Raw genomic sequence first — 19,065 nt, forward strand, 5'->3', positions numbered from 1 at the left:
AAACAAGGATAATTTTTGGTGTGGCCTGAAGGCTCATGTATTTCAGGCCTTCATGCTTTCTAAGTCAGGAGTTAATCTTAGAAATAAAAATAAATGTGTGAACAATTATATGAACATAGTAAGACCTTGATATAATGAACTAATTCAGGCAAGGGGTGATCCAGTAAAGCCAAAAGTCTGTCACATAATAAAGTAGGTTTTCTGAATGTGTATGTTAAATGATTGACAAATTAGTTAGTTTGCCTGTTTTGACTTATGTGGACACGTTTGTGTAACTAAAATTAAGTATGTATGAAAAGTTTAATTTCACAGAAAACTTTTCTACATGTGTTATTGTAATTTGAAATGTATACTGAATAGCTCTAGTCAATGCACGCATTCGCCAGTCACCAGGAGGAAACAAATGACAGGCTGGGGTGCACTTAGTGCTGCGGGAACATCAGCCGGCAGGTGAGAAAACTGCCCCAGAAAGCCACTCCGAGGCCAACAGAACCAATAGCCCAGAGCTGGGCGCTGTGACCACACGCTAATCATCCCCGGAGCACTGTGGGAGCAGCGCCCCAGGGACTTAAATATGTACACTCTAGCTGTAGATATGTAGTATTTATTTATGTTGGCAAAATTACTGCAGTTTTTTTTCCCACATATGGTCTATTTGTTAAAATTTGTTAAGAATAACAGTGAATTAATATCAAAAAAATAGCCTGTTAATTTACTTATAAGTAGATCTTTGTTAAAATCATTTTAAAATTAGCAGGGTGTTAATTTTCACATATGACATATGGACCAGAAATTTTGTCCGTAAAATCCAAAGTCCATTAAATTGAGGTCTGCGAAATCAAGGGTTTACCTTAAACTGTTTCTATTGAAAACTTATGAGAAATATTCTGACTTAGATATGTAAATATTACTCTAAATAAATTGTTTATTCATTAAAGTGTTAAGTTATATATGATTAGATTAATGATATATTATTTCTGTACTTGAGATTCTCAGTAACTTCAGGGTTAGACAAAAATGGTACATTTGCAGTGCCTGACAAACACAACTTCTCTTCTGAATCCTGTTTAGAAAAAAAAAGCATGTTTGTAAGCACCAGGCACATTAGCTTACCTAAATTTGGTATAATGGTACTCTTACCATCTATAAAGAAACAGTTCTAGTTTCTTCAAAAACACTGCAATTATTTTTGTAGAGTTATCTTTTAAGGTATTGTTTTGAGACGAGTTTTAGGTCCACAACAAAATTAAGAAGGTACTGAGATTTCCTATGTTCCTCCTGCCCCCACCAGCGCAGAGCCTCCCTATTATCAGCAGCCTCCCTGTTACCAACGGGGTGGTACATTTGTAACTGAGGATGAGTCTGCATTGACACATCATTGTCACTTAAAGTCCATAGTTTATCTGAGGCTTCACCCTTGTTCTTGCAGAATTTTTTTTAACTCTATATTTATGTTAATTAAAAAATATATATATCCAGGTACATATTATACACGAAAACTTCTGCTATTCATGAACATAAATTATGTATAAGTTATGAGTTATAATATCAAGAACTGTTATTTGTAAGCCTATAATAATGTGAATAACTTCACACATATTTCAAGTTCATTGATTTGACCTAGCCCTTGAATGTGGAAAATGGGGACTGGACATCCCAGGATCGCAAGGTGAGTAAGTCAGTTGAGTCAGGAGAGAAAAAAACAGGGGAAGTTTGATTTATAAAATTATTAGCTATTTGTTGGGGTTAGCCTGCAGAGACGGGAATAGTAGAAATTTTTTAAATGTACCCTTGGGTTAAAGAAGGTTACCAAAATGTGGAATCACATGGGTGCCAGGTCTGCTTCCTCAGGATGGCTTTTGGACTTCACTGAAGACAGCGTCACTACAGAAAACTCTGTGGCAGGTGTGTTCACCGGATGGCACTAGGACAGAGCGGTTCCAGGTCTCTGGCCAGTGCTGGTGAGGCTGACTCTCGTGCTGTGGCTGCCAGAGGGAAGCCACCCGGCCAAAGTGTGTGCAGGCAGGGGCTGCAGGAGAGGAAACTGACTGTGACCAGCCACAGGGACTTGCTGCAGGGTGAACACCACAAGCGCTTCCTGCAGGCATGCGGCTATCGGCCACACCGCCGGGGCCCACGAAGCAAACACCCCGCGAGCCCAGCAGAGCCCTTTCTCTGCCGACCTCTCTAGTGCCTTTTACTGGCCAAACATCAAGTGAGCCAAAAGGGAAAAGGTTGTACGGGATGTGGCACCATTATCTCACCAAGGGCATTAAAGGTGGATTTGGAGCCCAGAGGAAGAAATTCCTAATTGGCGCTCAAGGTTACAATCCACAGCCCCAAGATTTCTACATAAAAGACTTTTAAATATGCCTCACTTGCTCAGAGAATGGAAGCAACACATATATCTTCTAAATCTATTTTGCTGCAGCATTAGCAATGATTAGCTGCATTTTTTGGTGCAGCTGGTGGTTACACTGGGTAATAATCAGTGCCCTTTGGTGTTTTTTCCCTACTGGATTTTAGGTATTTTGGAAGGTACCTCGTTTTATTAAATTCTCTGTCTCCCCCTTTTGACACTCTTAATTACTATGCTTAGAAGCATGCTTTGATGGGGGAAAACAGTGTTAAGTAATGAAGAAAATAACAATTAAAAGGATAAAATATCCATGTGAGTCCAACTGTTAGTTATTTGGCAGAATGTGGGATAAACTTTAGCAATTTGACAACCATTCAGTGATAATTTTACTGTAATTCAATTATAAGTGGGAGAGACCCTATACGTGCTTATTACTTACAAAATGAGTTACTGTATACATTTATCTCTTTGAATATAGGTGCAGTCTTTCTCTTGTATACATTTATTCCTTAGATTCCCATAGAGGAAACATGTCAATATTCATAATAAATTTCATATCATGCATACGTTGTAGCTGTATCTAATCGCTGAAGTTGTGTTGCAAACAACCCAGTAGCCTTGACAATTTCAGCAAGCATTTATTTTAGTCATTTATCTCTCATTTACCCACTTGCGGTTTGGTCGCCTTTCAGTTGATAGGGGCTGGGCATGTGGGGGCTCAGCTTCAGACCCCAGATTCAGTTCATATCTCTTTTAAATCTTTGGTTCTCTGAACAGGGGGCTACCTGGAACATGACCTTCTCATAGCAGCGATAGCAACTCTCAGCTGGTCTATCAGAAACGTGCTCCTTCAAGCCTGTGCTCAGAACTCGTAAAGTGTCATTTTTCCAATCACAGTGTATTATGAAAACAAGTCACATGGCCACCTTATTAATTATCTGCAAAGTGTACTCTTCTCATGTTGGTCAGAGGGAAGAAATGTAGATTCGCCCCAAGATAATCTCATCTACAATAATAAGGATAGGAAGATGTGGGGAAGAGAGGAGTGTACGAGCAGTATGACCGCCTGTAGGAGTTAAGGAAATCCCAGAGGCCACAATGTAAAATACTCACATGGTTTGCACAGCCACATGGTTCCTCACATAACTTCAGTATTACCAGATATGTTTCTTTGTATTTTAACTACATTAATTAACAAATTAATAGAAATATTATTTCTTGATAGAGAAAATTTCTCAAATTTAAAGTACAAATGATCAATATGGAGAGACAAACAGAAATCATCAAATTTTGAGGACAAGTCACCAAATTAAATAATCCGGAGAATAATTCTGAGTAAGAAATTAGATGATCAAAGCCAATATTTCCAAATAAAAGTAACCCGACTTCCTGGGATGGTCTTTGGCAAATAGTGACTTTTGTGTAGGTAGTGACACCCCCGTTCATCTCAACAGCTACTTCTCTTACATAAAATGACTACGACAAGGAGAATCACGGCGATTGAAGTTTGTCTGAACCACTCTCCCCTTCACAGTTATTCAGCATAAATAACAAGAAGAGAAATTCAAACAATGGATGAGAGATGGAAAATCTTCTTGAGACCATAAGGAAGACTGATATTTTGTGATGATTAGGGACAAATTTATCGGCACTGCTGGTTTTCACACCAACTTCATGTCTTTGTCCAAATATTACATTCTCAATAGATCCCAATGGAATTCCAGTTCCCTCTCGCAGATGGTACTTCCAATTCCTCTTGCTTTGTTCAAAATGTTTTTCACGTAACATTTATTACCTCCTAACATCATACAGTCTAATGTTGTCTGACTCACACCAGAAATATTTATTCTCTCACAGTTCTGTAGGCTGAAGTCTGAAATCAAGGTGTCAACAAGCTATGTCCACTTTGAAGACTCTAGGGAAGAGTCTGTAGCATGTATTTCTCTTAGTTTGGGGTTTGGCACTGAATGCTTGGCATTCCTTGGCCTACAGACATGTTACCCCAATCTCTGCCTCTGAAATTCATTGTTCTCCCTGTATGTCTCTGTCTCTGTGTCCACATGTCCCTCTTCTTACAGAATATCATATGACTAATTAAGTCCCATCCTACACCAGTATGATCTCATCTTAACTTGATTACATTTGCAAAGGCCCTATTACCAAATAAGGCCACATTCATGGGCTCTAGTTGACATAAATTTGGGGTAGGAGGAATGTGGGCATGTTATGCTAGAAAATTACTAAAAATAGCAGGTAAATGTCCATATCTTTTGTCTGGGTATCACTGTAACTGGAAAGAGTTTTTGGTTTGGTGTTTGTGAAAACTCAATTTCAACCATGTGTATATGAAAGGTTGGCAGTGTGATGTGAAGGCTCTCAGAAGGGGGGGGAGGGGATGTCCTGGCCTAAAATCAGAAGCAACAGTTCACTTAGAATTCATCTCCCCATGACATTTCAAATCTTTCAACATTCTTAACACTTTAAAACATAGCAACCAAAACCCCAAATAAACTGATTTTATTAGAGAGTAACAATAATGATTTTGAAATAATTACCTCATATACAGGTACACATATATCACGTTTTGCATGACACTTAAATTCCTTAATTTTATCAACATTGTATAATTCTTTCTACAAATTAAATTCTTTCATTCTTTTAGGGGCCAATAAGACAGAGTACTGTCTATAAAATTTAAATGACACAAACCAATATATAAACACATCACAAAAGATGAATGGTAATAGAGACCAGTTAAGTAGAATTGCTACCATAAAGGGGTGGGAAAATCTACAAGAAATGTAAAAATCCACAAGATATCCGATGATGTATACTTACAGGAGCTCATCTGCACATAGGTTATCCAGCTGTTTTATTATTAATACAAAAGACTGCTGTATGAATTTCCTTAAGCACACTGTGATTTCCTTAACTTGAGTCAGCCTCAGATTAGAAAATGTCATAATTTTAATTTGATTTACAGGCAAAGCTTATCTTTAATATACCTCATTTTTCAAAGGCATAGGCTCACAATTTATATAGTTTACAATGTGTTTGTTTTATTTCCTGCCTAATATAACCCAGCTACTCTTTTCATAGTGTCTTCATAACATTCAGTACCTGTCGATGATAAGATTTGTTTAAAAGATACTTTTGTACTAACCCCCTGAAAAGTGGAGAGATCAGACCAGTGGTGACGCTTTACCTATTAATGCTTGAGTTCAAAAGGCCATGTTTTCACTATCCTATAACATTTACTGATTCTGACAGTTGAGGGACAGAGTGAGAAAGCAGGGAGGAAAAATAACTACAAAATGAATGGCAATCTATGTGATCCCTAGGTAACTGTCTTTTGAGTGAATATTTCCCAGATAACTTATTTTAGACTAATTCACACAGCTAAGCCAATTGGTTACAAAGTAAAAACATCAGTCAGATTATTATTTATCTCTCCAATGCTGTAATGGAAATAATCTTGATGTCATAATCACATTACTTCCTTGGAGGAGGGCGGGTAGGGGGAGGGGGAGAGAGTAACCAAAGAATTTATGTGCATATATGCACAACCCAAGGACACGGACAATGGTGGGGAGAGGGCCTGGGGAGGGGGAAGGGACAGGGTGGAACGGGTCATTGGGGAGGAAAAGGGACATCTGTAATATTTTAAACAATAATAAAATTTTTTTTAAAAACTCAAAAAACTGATGGCATAAATATTAAGCTTTCAACTTTACATAATTTAGCCTTTTTCCCATAAAAGAGGAAAACTTCTGCTAACATTTTTTTGCTCCCAAAATGAACAAGCTTATCATATTCTTGGGGCAAGTTGTTTGTGCTGGCTTTTCTGTTCTTTTGTGGGAATGAAGTGCATGTTTTGAAGACCGTACTTTCATCCCATAATCTCTGACTTCAATGATACTTCTCAGAATATAACAGGTAGTGAGTAATGACACTGTTCACAGGGCTTTCAAAAATTGCCGCTGGGAAATGGGATAAAGCCATATTATAGAATCTCTTTTATCTTTTGCAAATGCAATTTTGTTTTATTTTTCTATTACGTTGACATTTAATATTATTCTATATGAGTTTTAGATATACAGCATAGTGGTTAGGCCTTTATATAATTTATGAAGTGATCCCCAAGTAAATCTAGTGCCCACCTTGCACCATATCTAGTTATTTCAATATTATTGTCTGTGTCCACTATGCTTTACATCCCCATGACAATTTGGTAACTGCCAAGATACAGAATTTTTTTAGAAATTCTCTTATTCAGCAGGGTTGCATATCAATGGAAACTTTTACAATCTGTGGCTTATTTTGTTACCTTCTGTTCCCTTTTGGTGAGAACACTTAAGTTCTTTCTCTTAGTAAATTTCAATTATACAATACAGTGTTATTGACTGTAGTCACCATGGAATACATGAGATTTCTAGGCCTCATTCAACTTAGAACGGAAATTTCGTACGCTTTTCCCAGCCTCCCCTTACTTTCGCCACCCAGCCCCGGCAACCACTTTTCTACAAACCTGATCTTTTTAAATTCCACAGAAAAAGTATAGCATGCACTATTTGTCTTTCTCTGTTGGCTTACTTCATTCACTAAGCAAGTGACAGAAATTTCCTTTTTCTCATGGCTGAATAGTAATTCACTGCGTGTGTGTGTATAATATTTTTTTAATCCATTCATCCATTGAAGACACTTAGGTTGCTTTTCTCCCGTAATTATGGTGACTAGTGCTTCAATGACCGTGGGAGTACAAATATCTCTTCAAACATAATTGTGTCTTTTTCTTTGGATATATACCCAGAAGTGGGTTTGCTGGACCATATGGTACTTCTAATTTTAGTTTACTTACCAATAATAGGTAAACATTTCCCCCTTTCTTGATATAATATGAGAAAGATAAAAAGAATTCCATCTAATTTAATGTTTTATTTCTTCTGGTATTCAGGTGTCATTTGGCGTGTGTTTTCAAAGTCTACTTTTTCTGCCTCTCCAGTTTGGATGAAGGTAAATTGTTTTTCACTACAATTGTTTTCCTCCTACATAGTTAGACTTGGGCTTTTGTCATTTACAACAAACATTTCTATTAAAATACAGACAACTAATTATGATTGGCAGATAAATTAATGAATAATATAATGGGTAGTAATTTAATATTCCAATCTCTTACATTATGGTATAGTTAAATGTTGTTTAATGTTTTTCCTTGACAGAGACATTTATTTTTATGAGGAGAAATATAGGTTACTTATATAAAAAAATTAAATTAATGCAGCAGTTTTAAGAACGAGGGCAGAGAGGCTGAGAATTAATACTTGTGACAGTTACTATAAGTTGAAAATGTAGTAATTCTTCGGAATATTAGTGACAAATATCATTAAGTACCAATTGTTAATGGGATTATGATTTTAAATGTTTTCCATTGTAATAAAAATAACATAATAAGAGTATAACTAAAATTAGGTAGTGCCCGTATTTGGCAACCTTGTCTAAGAATACAACTTATGCATCTAAAACACTCTTAACAAAGCCTAAGTTTTCACTGTTTGTGATTTTAAGATGAGATAAGTTGACAGCATGGGTGGTCAAGTTTTTGTCCCAGAAACCATTTAGAATATGAAAATAATTTCTCCAAGACACTTACCAATGGACAAACTAAATGACACACTACAAGCTCAAAGTCTCCTATACTCTGGAGGTGTTTGATGAAATGAAGCATCTTCAAAATTGCCCAAGTGTAAGAATTTCCTGTGCAAACTTTAAGTGACACATTAATGAGAAATCTACTTTTTTCTACTATTGCTTCTCTCTCAGTCTTCACAGAGTAGTCTGTGAAAACCACAGACGTTATTTATATACAGGAGTGACCTGGTCTCCCACTAAAGGATTCTTGACCTTCTGGCTTCCAGAGGTATGTGTACTCTCCTGTCTCTCTACTGGCCTAATTCATTTAATGGGAAATTACAAATGCTAGCCGTGATATTAATGAAGTACAATTTATATACAATCAAATCAAAGGAAACATTGGTATGCTTATTTGTACAATTTAGGGTAAAAAGAATAAAATATGAAATACGTTGGTGGCTATCTTAAAATATTCAAATTTTTACCTGTGCAGAATTGCTAAAGAGCATACACATGCATATTTGGGCTTAAAATCCCATAAGCAGCAAGAAAAGAACAGTCAACTTTGGATTTTGTAATTAATAGATTTAAGTATATATGTATATTATTTTATATTTAACACAGACTTTAAAAATAGATTCTTAAAATGAATTCATCAAATCATGAAGGTCAAACATAATTCCTCATACATGCACTTTGATGAAATGAAAGCATTGTGACTTGCAATAAAAATCAGAATTTAGTAGCCTCTGTAAAATGTCTATTTAAACTTAATTACAAACAATGGAAAGACTTTTTACAAATTGAACAACACATTGCCAAAAGACATGCCACACTGATAAGAGACTCCTGTTTAATGAATTATGTTGCATTGTCTGATGTGAATCAGAAATAGTGCACGGCAGTTGTGTTAAAACCATTAAAAGAAGTGACGTACTGAGAGTTTAGAAATGTCAGATTGAATGGTAAGTGTTTCACATGCATTGTAGCTTATATACTTTCATTCCCACCTTAGATTAGTAAACTAGGTTGTTAGACATTACATAACTTTTAAAGGTCATACATTACAAATTTGAAAGTCACAATTTATTTTAGATCTCACTGACTGTAGAGCCTATTGACTGAATTGTTATCTGATTTATTATATTTGCCTACACTCTACTTTGATAGCCAGAGGGTCTTTCTGGAAGTTTGCTCCAACAATGTTTCTCCATAAAAGATCTATACATTTATTTATCATTTATGGTTTTATATCTTAACCATTAAATAAATTGTTAAGTTACTTGTTTACGGTTAATATTTTTTAAAATCCTTTAATGTTCTATTACTTTTATTATTTGTATGTTTTGGATAACTTTAGCGTGTCATGTAACATTTTTCAACATATAAAATACTTCATTAAATTTTAATGATTTCTCAGAACTCCACAATTATTCAAAATAAAATATCATTTGATAGCACCTCATCTGCCCTTTTCATAATAAATGTGACTAAATAAAATTAATGTATTGCAGGAATTAGTGTATATGCTAATACTACTATTCTCCCAACTTTAGAATACTCAAGATTTAATCATTTGTGGATTTAAAAATTGTCACAAAAATTGGCAAAACACGTTCTTTTTCTATACAGCATTTTAATTTTCAGTTATCCTAACAGTGTTAAAATGTTTCAGTGGAATATGACTTTAATAATGATATCATTATTCTGAACTGCTTTATTCTTCCCTAACTTCTCACTTTTCATGGCTTCAGCCAATAATGTCATGTCAAACATGGTGTATCATTTTAAGAACTATTGTTCTGTCATAAAACACATTGAAACCTCTAAGTAAGTTAGCACAGGACTTCACGTCGGTCAAGCGCGAAGTGAGCACTGCTCCTTACCTCAACTCCAGCCACATTGACTCTCCCGGTGATCTTGTCACTCGCATCATTTATTAACTCCTTGCGTACCGTTAGCCTAGGCCCCATCCCTGACATTACGCAGGGGCCGAGATGGATACCCAGGGAGAAAACGGCTCGGAACCGAACCTGGCCAAGGACTCGAGAAGACAGCAAGTGAAAGGTAAGGGCGTGAGAAGCTCGTTTACTCACTGAACAGCGAATACCCTCTGTGGGGATAGACTCAGACGCCTCTCAGGATCTTCAATGGGATGACAAGAATGACCCCTGCAAAGGTAACGCGTTTAATAGACACACAGTGCAACTCTGGGATGTGCTGCTGGGGCCCAGAGGAGCGGGAAAGAGTGGGGGCTTAGCTCACATATTTTCCATCTGAGGGTCAGAGCTTAAAGCTGGAATACAGTATTCTAATATGAAATCGAGGACAAATTTTATGCAGGCATTGTTGTAAGGTGTAGTCTTTGACCAAAAACTCATGGAGCACTTTATTTCCTGAAAATACAATAGTATATTCTGAGAGGAAGAGTCCAGTGTTGGATAGGTTTCGGGGTTCCAGTTTATATATATGATTCCTTGTGTTGTGGGTTCTCTTGTATGTAAACTATCTAAACAATGTCCCCATCCCTCCTTTCTCTTCCTGCAGATTCACCATCGCCTCCAGAGAAGGTCATTGCTGGGATCCTGGGAGTCATCTGCCTCATCTTGATGTACAGCATAGTAAGAGTGATACATTTTATGCCTGGTAAGTTTTTGAAAGATTTTAAGGCAACTACTTACTTCAATGAATCTCAGTGTCTCTAAACACTTCATAATATTATGAATAGAACTCTCATTTTAATGTGTGCATTTAGATAAATGTGTCATGTTATTCTGAATTTGTCAAATGCCTAACATAATCACTGTAGAGAATACTTTACATACATTTATATATTCTGGTTTCATAACTCAAACACATAGTTTAGGAACCCAAAAGACCTTATGAGAAATATAAATTAATTCTTGGTATTGGTTAAACCAATACTTTAAGAGATGGTAAAGTTTTGTCCTTTAGGCTTTTAAAATATTTTTCCCCTAAATGCTTTTCCCCTAAATCTTTATTGCTTTATTAATTTTTCTTGGTAAAATCAGTTTTATTACAGATAATTCTCATAATAGACAATGCAAAAAAAACTTCAAACTTAAAAACAAAAATTATTATTTACTGAGGTTAATTAATTTTTTAAGAATTACCTTGTTTTTAGGTACTGTAATACTGGAGAAGACCAATTCATCCCCCAAAACAAGGATCCAGAAAGGTACATGAAATTTTCAAAGTTCTGATATTAACCAAGTTTATATGTTGTCTCTATCTTAGGTTAGGCAGAAATGATAATAGACTTTTTTGAGGGGAGAGAATATAAATTATAAAATGAGAGATATTTATAAATAATAATTATAGGAGAGTGTTTCTTCTTATGCAACAATATGAAGAAGTATTTATTTAAAATCTCTGTGCCCACTGTTGCCAATTAGCTCAAATTTCCTACTACTCTATTATGATGAGGAAAAATCACATTGCTATTGTAAAAAAGGTGGTTTCTTTCATTGGCTTCCGGGACATTAGAAATTGACCATTTTGTTTGTGTGTTTTCTTTATTTGAGCACATAAGTTAGGCAATGAGAAGTGACCCTTCTCCCTGAGTGTGTGTCTGAGTGTTTTTTGTTTTATATGTATCAGCCTGTGAAGGTCCATAGATATTGTGCACATATGTGTATGTAAGTGGACATATATGTAATCTTTTAGATCAAATTGTGTTAAGTTAAAAATTTATAATTTTTCTTTAGCACATAATTGCGGTCGTTGTCCACTGGAGTGGTTTACATATTCCAACAATTGCTATAACATTGGTACTGAACATAAAACATGGCGTGAGAGTTCGATGGCCTGTGCTTCCAAGAACTCTAGCTTGCTTCATATAGATGATGAAGAAGAAAGGGTAAGGTGCTAAACATTTCATATACTTTATTAAGGCTTGTTCCAGTCAATAGTATATTTGTAGAATTCATATTTTTGTACATACTTGTAGTCATTTTAAGTCTGTATAATATTCCACTGTTTGACTTTATAATATTTTATATTTTTATGCCACTAATGCACATCAGCTAATTTTCGATCTTGCTTTTCATAGAAAACTGTACTTCTTAAATGGTTGGTTTCCAAAATACACTTTGCTTTTTAATTTTACTTTATATCAAGGACACTAAACATATAATTGAGCACATTGACGACAAGGGCAGCAGAACCACAGAATCGCAAATCAGACTACAAAGCAGAACCTGCAGTCCTCCGCAGCCCTGCTCCTGCATAATCTCTCATCACTTACCCACTCTGCCGACTTTTAATATCACACAGTGTCTTGGCTTGTCTTTGAACCTCATATCAAGGAAATCATACAGTAATACGTTTTCGTCCTGCCTCTTTTGGCTCCCATATGATATTGTTGCATTTCATCTATATAGTACTTGTCTGCAGTTTGTTAATTTTCACTGCTGAGCTAGATGAATGTGACCTTTTAAAATCCATTCTATCTGATGTCTTTCATTGGGGATGAGTGTCATGGCCTCAGGGGTAAAGAGCCTTGTTGGGTCCATTACTTTTAGTCAGAGGATCTCTTTCGCTGGTCCCACCTCCGACAGCCCCACCCCGATTCCTTTGGTGGCTTCGTCAGCAGGTGTCCTGAGGGATCACCCTCGGAGGCTTGCCTGGTGGTGCTGGGCAGGGTCCCCTCCCCAGAGCCCGGGGGGAACGGCTCCCTTCAGCCGCCTCCTATTGCTAGGCTGGGTGTTGGGACGCATCAGGCCTAGGCCGCTTTCTTCTGTTGGGTGAAGATACGAGGTACCCTGTCATTCTGCTGTCCCCTAATGCGGGCCCCAAAGCATTTCCCCTTTCTCTTTCCGCCTTTCAGAGCTCTCCTTCACTTGTATCGTCCACTAGTTCTGGAATTTATAGTTGTAATTAGCAGGGAGATGAGTCTCTGACACCTGGACAACTGGATTCCACCAACACAGAGACAGATCAATTTGGGGCTTATCTGGTTAAAGAATGGTATGGGATACAGAAAACCGAATTTTTGGTTTTCATGTCATTTCTTTTCTTAATTACAATCCTCCCCCTTTTTAAAAAACAAAAACCAAAAAACAAAACACCTGGTATCTGAGAAACAGTAGAAAAGTACATTGATTTAGTCATGGTATCAAATACTTTAAATAAGTTTCCAAACACTTATTTAAAGTTTTGTTAGTTTTGTCAACATGTGTAACTACTGAAGTACATGAATCAGAATTTTCCTTATTAAACTAAGAAGAAGAATGAAAACATTAAACAAATGTTGGAGTTAATTTTAAATCAAATGTACAAACATTGCTGAAAGTCTGAGAATATGAAAATGATTTGAATATATCTTTTATAAAAGTCTTAAATATACCTTTAGTGTTAGATTAGGATCCAACACTCTCATTTTCTTCTCAAAGTGAAGGATTTTATGAAAGAATACACTACTTGCGTTTACAAATAATATAAAATTTCATGACGATTATTTAAATAAAAATTGTTTATTTTGCCATAGAAATTTCTGAGTCCCGTGTCACCTCCATCATGGGTTGGAGTTTCCCGTAACAGCAGGGACCATCCTTGGATGTGGATAAATGGTTCAACTTTCAAACTGAAGTAAGTTGTTTTTAAAATGCTTTATAAAAGGAAAATACAAAAAGAAAAATTCAGAAGAGTATTATTAATTCTTTTGCTCAAGCTGATTTACATACATGAAGAATGATATTCAAAGTTAGTGAAACATTGATACAAATATTAAAGAATGGCTGCCCAGTTTCCTAATAACCAGCTCATACTGATATTATATGAAAAATATCAGTATCCATTTTGAAAACATTCTCCTATTGCAGTTACATGGAAAATGCTATTTATTGTCTCATGGGTTGGCCCCATACACTATAGCAACAAAATTATGTATTTTTCTCCATTACAGTGAAGCACATTTATCAGCTAGTGAAGGTGACTGTGGTCTGATGCACCCAAATGGCCTCTCACCGGAGAGCTGTGGATCTTCAAGACAATACATCTGCAAGCATAAGCTTTAGAGTTGGGGTTCTGTCGGGTGGCTTTATTTTCATGAAATGGAAATAATATTATGATCGTGTAAATCTTCAAATGAATCATATTATTGTTCTAATAATGAAGTACTTTCCATAACAATTATTAGAAAATAATATACACATCCAAAAGGACAGATATCATTACTTTTAACGGCTGGTGTTTTTTGCTCTATGTTATGTTTGTGACATTCAGCTTTTCTAAAAGACCACATGTTGTGTGAGTCAATTTACATGTAATATCAGGTATAGCTAGACCCACAGGGGGAGAAAGTAGGTTAGTGGCTGCCAAGGGTTGAAGGGAGGTGGGAATGAGAAACAACTGCCAGTTGGTTCACTGCTTCTTTTGAGGGCTGGATACTTCCTCAATTTTGTTAGTGATGATGGTTGCAAACTCTGAATTACTGGAAATCACTGATATATATACTCTAAATGGGTGAATTTTATGCTTTGTGAATTATACCTTGATGAAGCTGTTAATAAACATTTTGGGCTATGTTTGGGACTGCATAAGTAATGTATAAAGATCAGTCACTTTACAGGATTGATTCTTCCAATCAATATCATGCTTCATCCGTCCATGTATTAGGTTTCCTTTCATTTCTCTACTATATTTGAAATTTTTCTATATTGAAGTCTTAAATAAATATGGGCATTCTATAGTCATAATTTTCTAAATGGCATACTTTCTTTAAAAATTTAGTGATTTTTTACTGCTTTAAACATAAAAACAATTGAGGTGAACTGTTGATTCTTTGTACTAATTCTATCATTTCAAATATATGTTTTTCTGTATAGTTTATATAAAGAGTTATTTTATTTCTTTTTCCCTGGTGCAATTATTTCCTTTTCTCGACTTATCTTCATAAGCTAGGGCTTTATTTCCAATGTTGAATACTAAGGACAGTAAAAGTTCTATATGTATCATTCTCTATTTTAGGGGAACATATTTAAATATTTCATCCTTAAGTGTGAGGTTTGTTTTAAAGTTTTTTTGTCATACCTTTCTCATATTAAAACAATTCCATAATATTGCAATTTTTCTAATAGATTTTTATAATCAATTGATGTTACATTTTTATGACTTTTGCATCAGTTGGAATGACAAATGTTTTCTCCACATAATGTTTATGAAGTAAACTACATTTATTTCTTTCAAATGGTAAACCAATCTTGCATTTCTGAAATAATGGTTATTTTGTATTGTCCTTTAAAATTCAGTGCATACACTACACTCCAACCAATGAGCCACCCGGCCCGGGCCCTGAGCCGCTTTACCAGGACAGCAGCTGGGACACGTTGCCAGTCATCCCCAGTCTCCATGTCTGCCCTGGTGATGCAGAAGTTACCACACAGACGGGGGTAGAAATAGCCTCCAGGTCCCGGCACACCCGCCTCCCCTGTGGGGATCATCCACGCACTGGGGCCAGATGAGGGCCCCCGGGGCCAAAAGCGACCCCCGTCGGTCTAAGTTCCCCGACGCCTGCCCGGCCCTGCATTGTCGCCACACACCCACCTGGAGCTGTCGCTGCCCAGTGCCTTTGGAAGAACATTACTGGAAGCTGCTGTGCCTTTCTCTTCAGCTCTCCAGTGTGTCGCTGCACAGTGGGAATCCTTGGTGACCGGATGGGGAACTTGAACGCTGCATCCCATCGGGTGATCTTATGCATAAGTTTTGCAAAATGAGGGTTATTGAACTCAAGCCCTGCTCTGCCGCACAGCCTGTCTGAACCCGGGGGCCGCGATGTGATTAACAGGCGGGCAGCATGCACAGGGCGAACTCGCTGTGCCTTCCTCATTGTCGTTTTAGTTTACCGAATTGAGAGGATGCATGTAGCAATCATGTCACAATATATGTAAATCAAACCATCATACTGTAAAGTTTCGTTCTTTCAATGCTTATGTGTCATTTAACTTGTCTTTTAAAGTCTAATTTTTCTGCCCTTCCCACTTTTTTAATAAGGGAAACATTTTTTTAATTGCCTTTGTTTCCCTCCTACATAGCTAGAACTGGACTTTTGTAATTTACAGCACATAGTTCTATTAAAATACAAACAATTAGCTATGATTGAAAAATGAATCAACCAAAAATATAATTAGTAGTTATGTAATAATTTATTCTCTGCCTTGGTGATATAGTTCAATATTATTTAATGCCCTATGCTCACAGAGACATTATTCTTGCCAAGGGAAGTCTAAATAACGTTAAAGAATCATAAAATGAAAGAAGAAATTTTAAGAATGAGAGGGCAGAGAAATTGAGAAGCTATGTTGGGAATTAGTGGCGGCTGTGACAGTGATCATGACGTGAGAATGTAGTAATTCTTCAGGCTGTTGGCAATAAGTATCATTAAATACCTGTTGCTAATGGGACTATGATTTTAGAATTTTCCCCATTATGGTAGAAATGCCATAATGAGAGTATGAGGACAAGAGGTGTGTAATGCCAGGATTGAGTAACCCTGCCTAAGAGTAGAATTTAAACATCTGAGATACTTCTTAACAAGGCCTGAGTTTGCAGAGTTTGTGATTAAGATGGAAGTGAGCGAGCAGCATGGATGGTCAAGTCTTTTGTCCCCTGATACCTTCTAGAATAATAAAACAACTTCTCAGAGCATCTGCCCATGGATAAACTAAAGGACACACTGCCAGCCCAAAGCATCCTACATGCTGGAGGTGTTTGATGAGATAAAGCATCTTCAAAATAGCCCAGGTGTAAGAATTTCCTGTGCAAACTTTAAGTGACACATTAATGAGAAATCTGCTTTTTCCACTCATGCTTCAGTCTCAGTCTTCACTGAGGGCGGTCTGTGAAGACCACAGACATTGTTGACAAGGGTGACCTGGTCTCCCACTAAGGGATGCAGGCTTTCTGGCCTGCAGAAGGTGTGTCTCGATTCTCCTGCGTCTCTATTAGCCCATCTCATGTAGTGGGAGCTTACAAATGCTAAGTGTGATGCAAGTGAAGTCAACTGATATACAATCAAATCAAAGAGAATATTCGTATGTTTGTTTAAGTAATTCAGGGTGAAAACAAAAAGCAAGAATAAAATATGAAATATGTTGGAAGATATCTTAAACTATTCAAATTCTTGCCTGTGAAGAATTGCTCAAGTGCATACACACATGCATAATTGAGTGTGTCAATGAAAGCAATTTAAAGTAAAATCCTGTAAGAATCAGGACAAGGAAGAGTTTCTTTTTTTATTTTAAAATCGTTATAGGTATATATAATTTAGCTCAGCCTTTAAAATTAAATGTTTTAAATAAATTCTTTAAATTATGAAAGTCAAACATAATACCTTATACACTTACTTAGATTAAATAAAAGCAGTTAGCTTTTCATAAAAATCAGGATGAAACAGCTCCCATGATATGTGAATTTAAGGTTAATTATAAGCAAGCAAAAGCCTTTTTTAGAAATAAAAGCAATTTTGGAGAGAAACAAGATGGCCGAATAGATAGCAGCTGTGCCCGCCGCCTCCCGCAACTACATCAAAATTACAACTAAAACACAGAACCACCATCACTCACCTCCTGAGATCTGGCTGCACAGAAGCCCCACAACCAGGGAGCTGAAGGAGCATCGAGACCGGTAGGAGGAGCGGAGACACGGGCGGATCAGGGCTGAATCACAAAGACATGCCGCGGGCCCACACCCGGTGCCGTGGGGTAAACCCAGGAGGGAATCTCGGTGGCGGAGGTTTCCCGGAGGAGGGAGGAGGGAGGGGCCCAGCCCCACAACAGGCCCCCAACCCAGGGCTCCAGGCCTGGAAGAGACATCCCCACAACTCTGGGCTGTAAAACCAGCGGGGACTGTCCCTGAGGGTCGCGGAGGCTGCGGGAGCCCCAGCAGCTCCTCCTAAAGGGCCCGGCACGGACTCACTCGGACGCTCCCTCTGAGCCCAGCGCCGGGCAGCAGCCTGAAAGGACCCGGGACACTCGGGGGGAACTAACCTGCCTGAGATCCGGGCGAGAGGCGGAGGGACGGCTTCCTCCCGGGCAGAAGGGCTGGCGGAGGCCATGGCTCCTGTGGCGAGTCCTCCCCGCACACAGCCGGCAGGCAGGCGCCATATTTGAGTCGCCAGCACCTGACTCGCACCTTTGGCCCCGCCCCCTGATTCCCGGAGGCCCCGCCCCTCCCCACCTGCAGCTCATCCAGGCCATTTCCAGGGGCTTTTCTGTGCAAGTGGCCTCTCGAGCCTCATGCTTAGGACTTTCCTAAAATCTCTCAAACAAGCAGCAGCGGGCCCCATACAGCTTGATAAGTGGCCCCAGGCCTGGCACTAGCGGCAGCTGCATTGGCTCATAGCTTGGCCGCTCCTGGACACCGCCAAGCCCAGCACAAGTAGCAGCCAACTACGGTTTGCTGTGTAGCTCATGCTGGGTGGCCCTGGGCAAGGCACTGGCACAGGCTGACTTTGCACCTCCCGGGAGGCCCCAGAGACAGTGCACCTGGTGGTCAGGCTTGACCACGCTGGATTACAACCCTACCACCTCCATGAGTGACACACTCAAGGGGTCACTTGGTGAACACCAAAGCTCCACTGAAGTAAATCCTGCTCCACAGGGGTGTCTCCAGCACAGCGGCTCTTCGGCTGTAGTTGCAGCTGGTCCTCACAGCTGATTGGCCTGGGGGTCAATTCCCCCCAGTGACGCCAACAGCAACCAAGGCTCAACTACAACAGGACAGTGCACACAGCCCACACAGGGGAGCACCTAGAAGGCCCTGCTCAGGTGACTGGGAGGCTGAGCCACTGGACCCTAGAGGACACCTACTACACAAAGCCACTCTACAAATTCCAGGAGACATAGCAGCTCTATCTAATACATAGAAACAAACACCTGGAAGCAGCCAAAATGTGGAGGCAAAGAAACATGTCACAAAGGAAAGGACAGAAGAAATCTTTAGAAGAGGAACTAAATGAAATAGATCCAAGCAAGCTAACACATACAGAGTTCAGAATTTTGGTTATAAGGATGTTTAAGCAGGCTATTAGGGAAATAACAGAAAATCGATAACAT

The 19,065-nt window shown here is 38.2% G+C and overlaps 1 protein-coding gene across 1 annotated transcript; it reads left to right on the forward strand.

The window, feature by feature from the left end:
- Positions 1-9,987: 9,987 nt before the first annotated feature.
- On the forward strand, positions 9,988-14,028 carry LOC308552602 (NKG2-A/NKG2-B type II integral membrane protein-like; the record flags this gene model as incomplete). The annotated part of the gene is made up of 6 exons (XM_081127817.1): positions 9,988-10,057; positions 10,538-10,636; positions 11,136-11,189; positions 11,719-11,870; positions 13,500-13,600; positions 13,917-14,028. The coding sequence occupies 6 exons, from the start codon at positions 9,988-9,990 to the stop codon at positions 14,026-14,028; spliced, it is 588 nt and encodes a 195-aa protein (XP_080983943.1).
- Between the last annotated feature and the right edge of the window lie 5,037 nt (positions 14,029-19,065).

The sequence above is a fragment of the Miniopterus schreibersii genome (assembly GCF_964146895.1).
Source record: "Miniopterus schreibersii genome assembly, chromosome: 2".
Taxonomy (NCBI): Eukaryota; Metazoa; Chordata; class Mammalia; order Chiroptera; family Miniopteridae; genus Miniopterus; species Miniopterus schreibersii.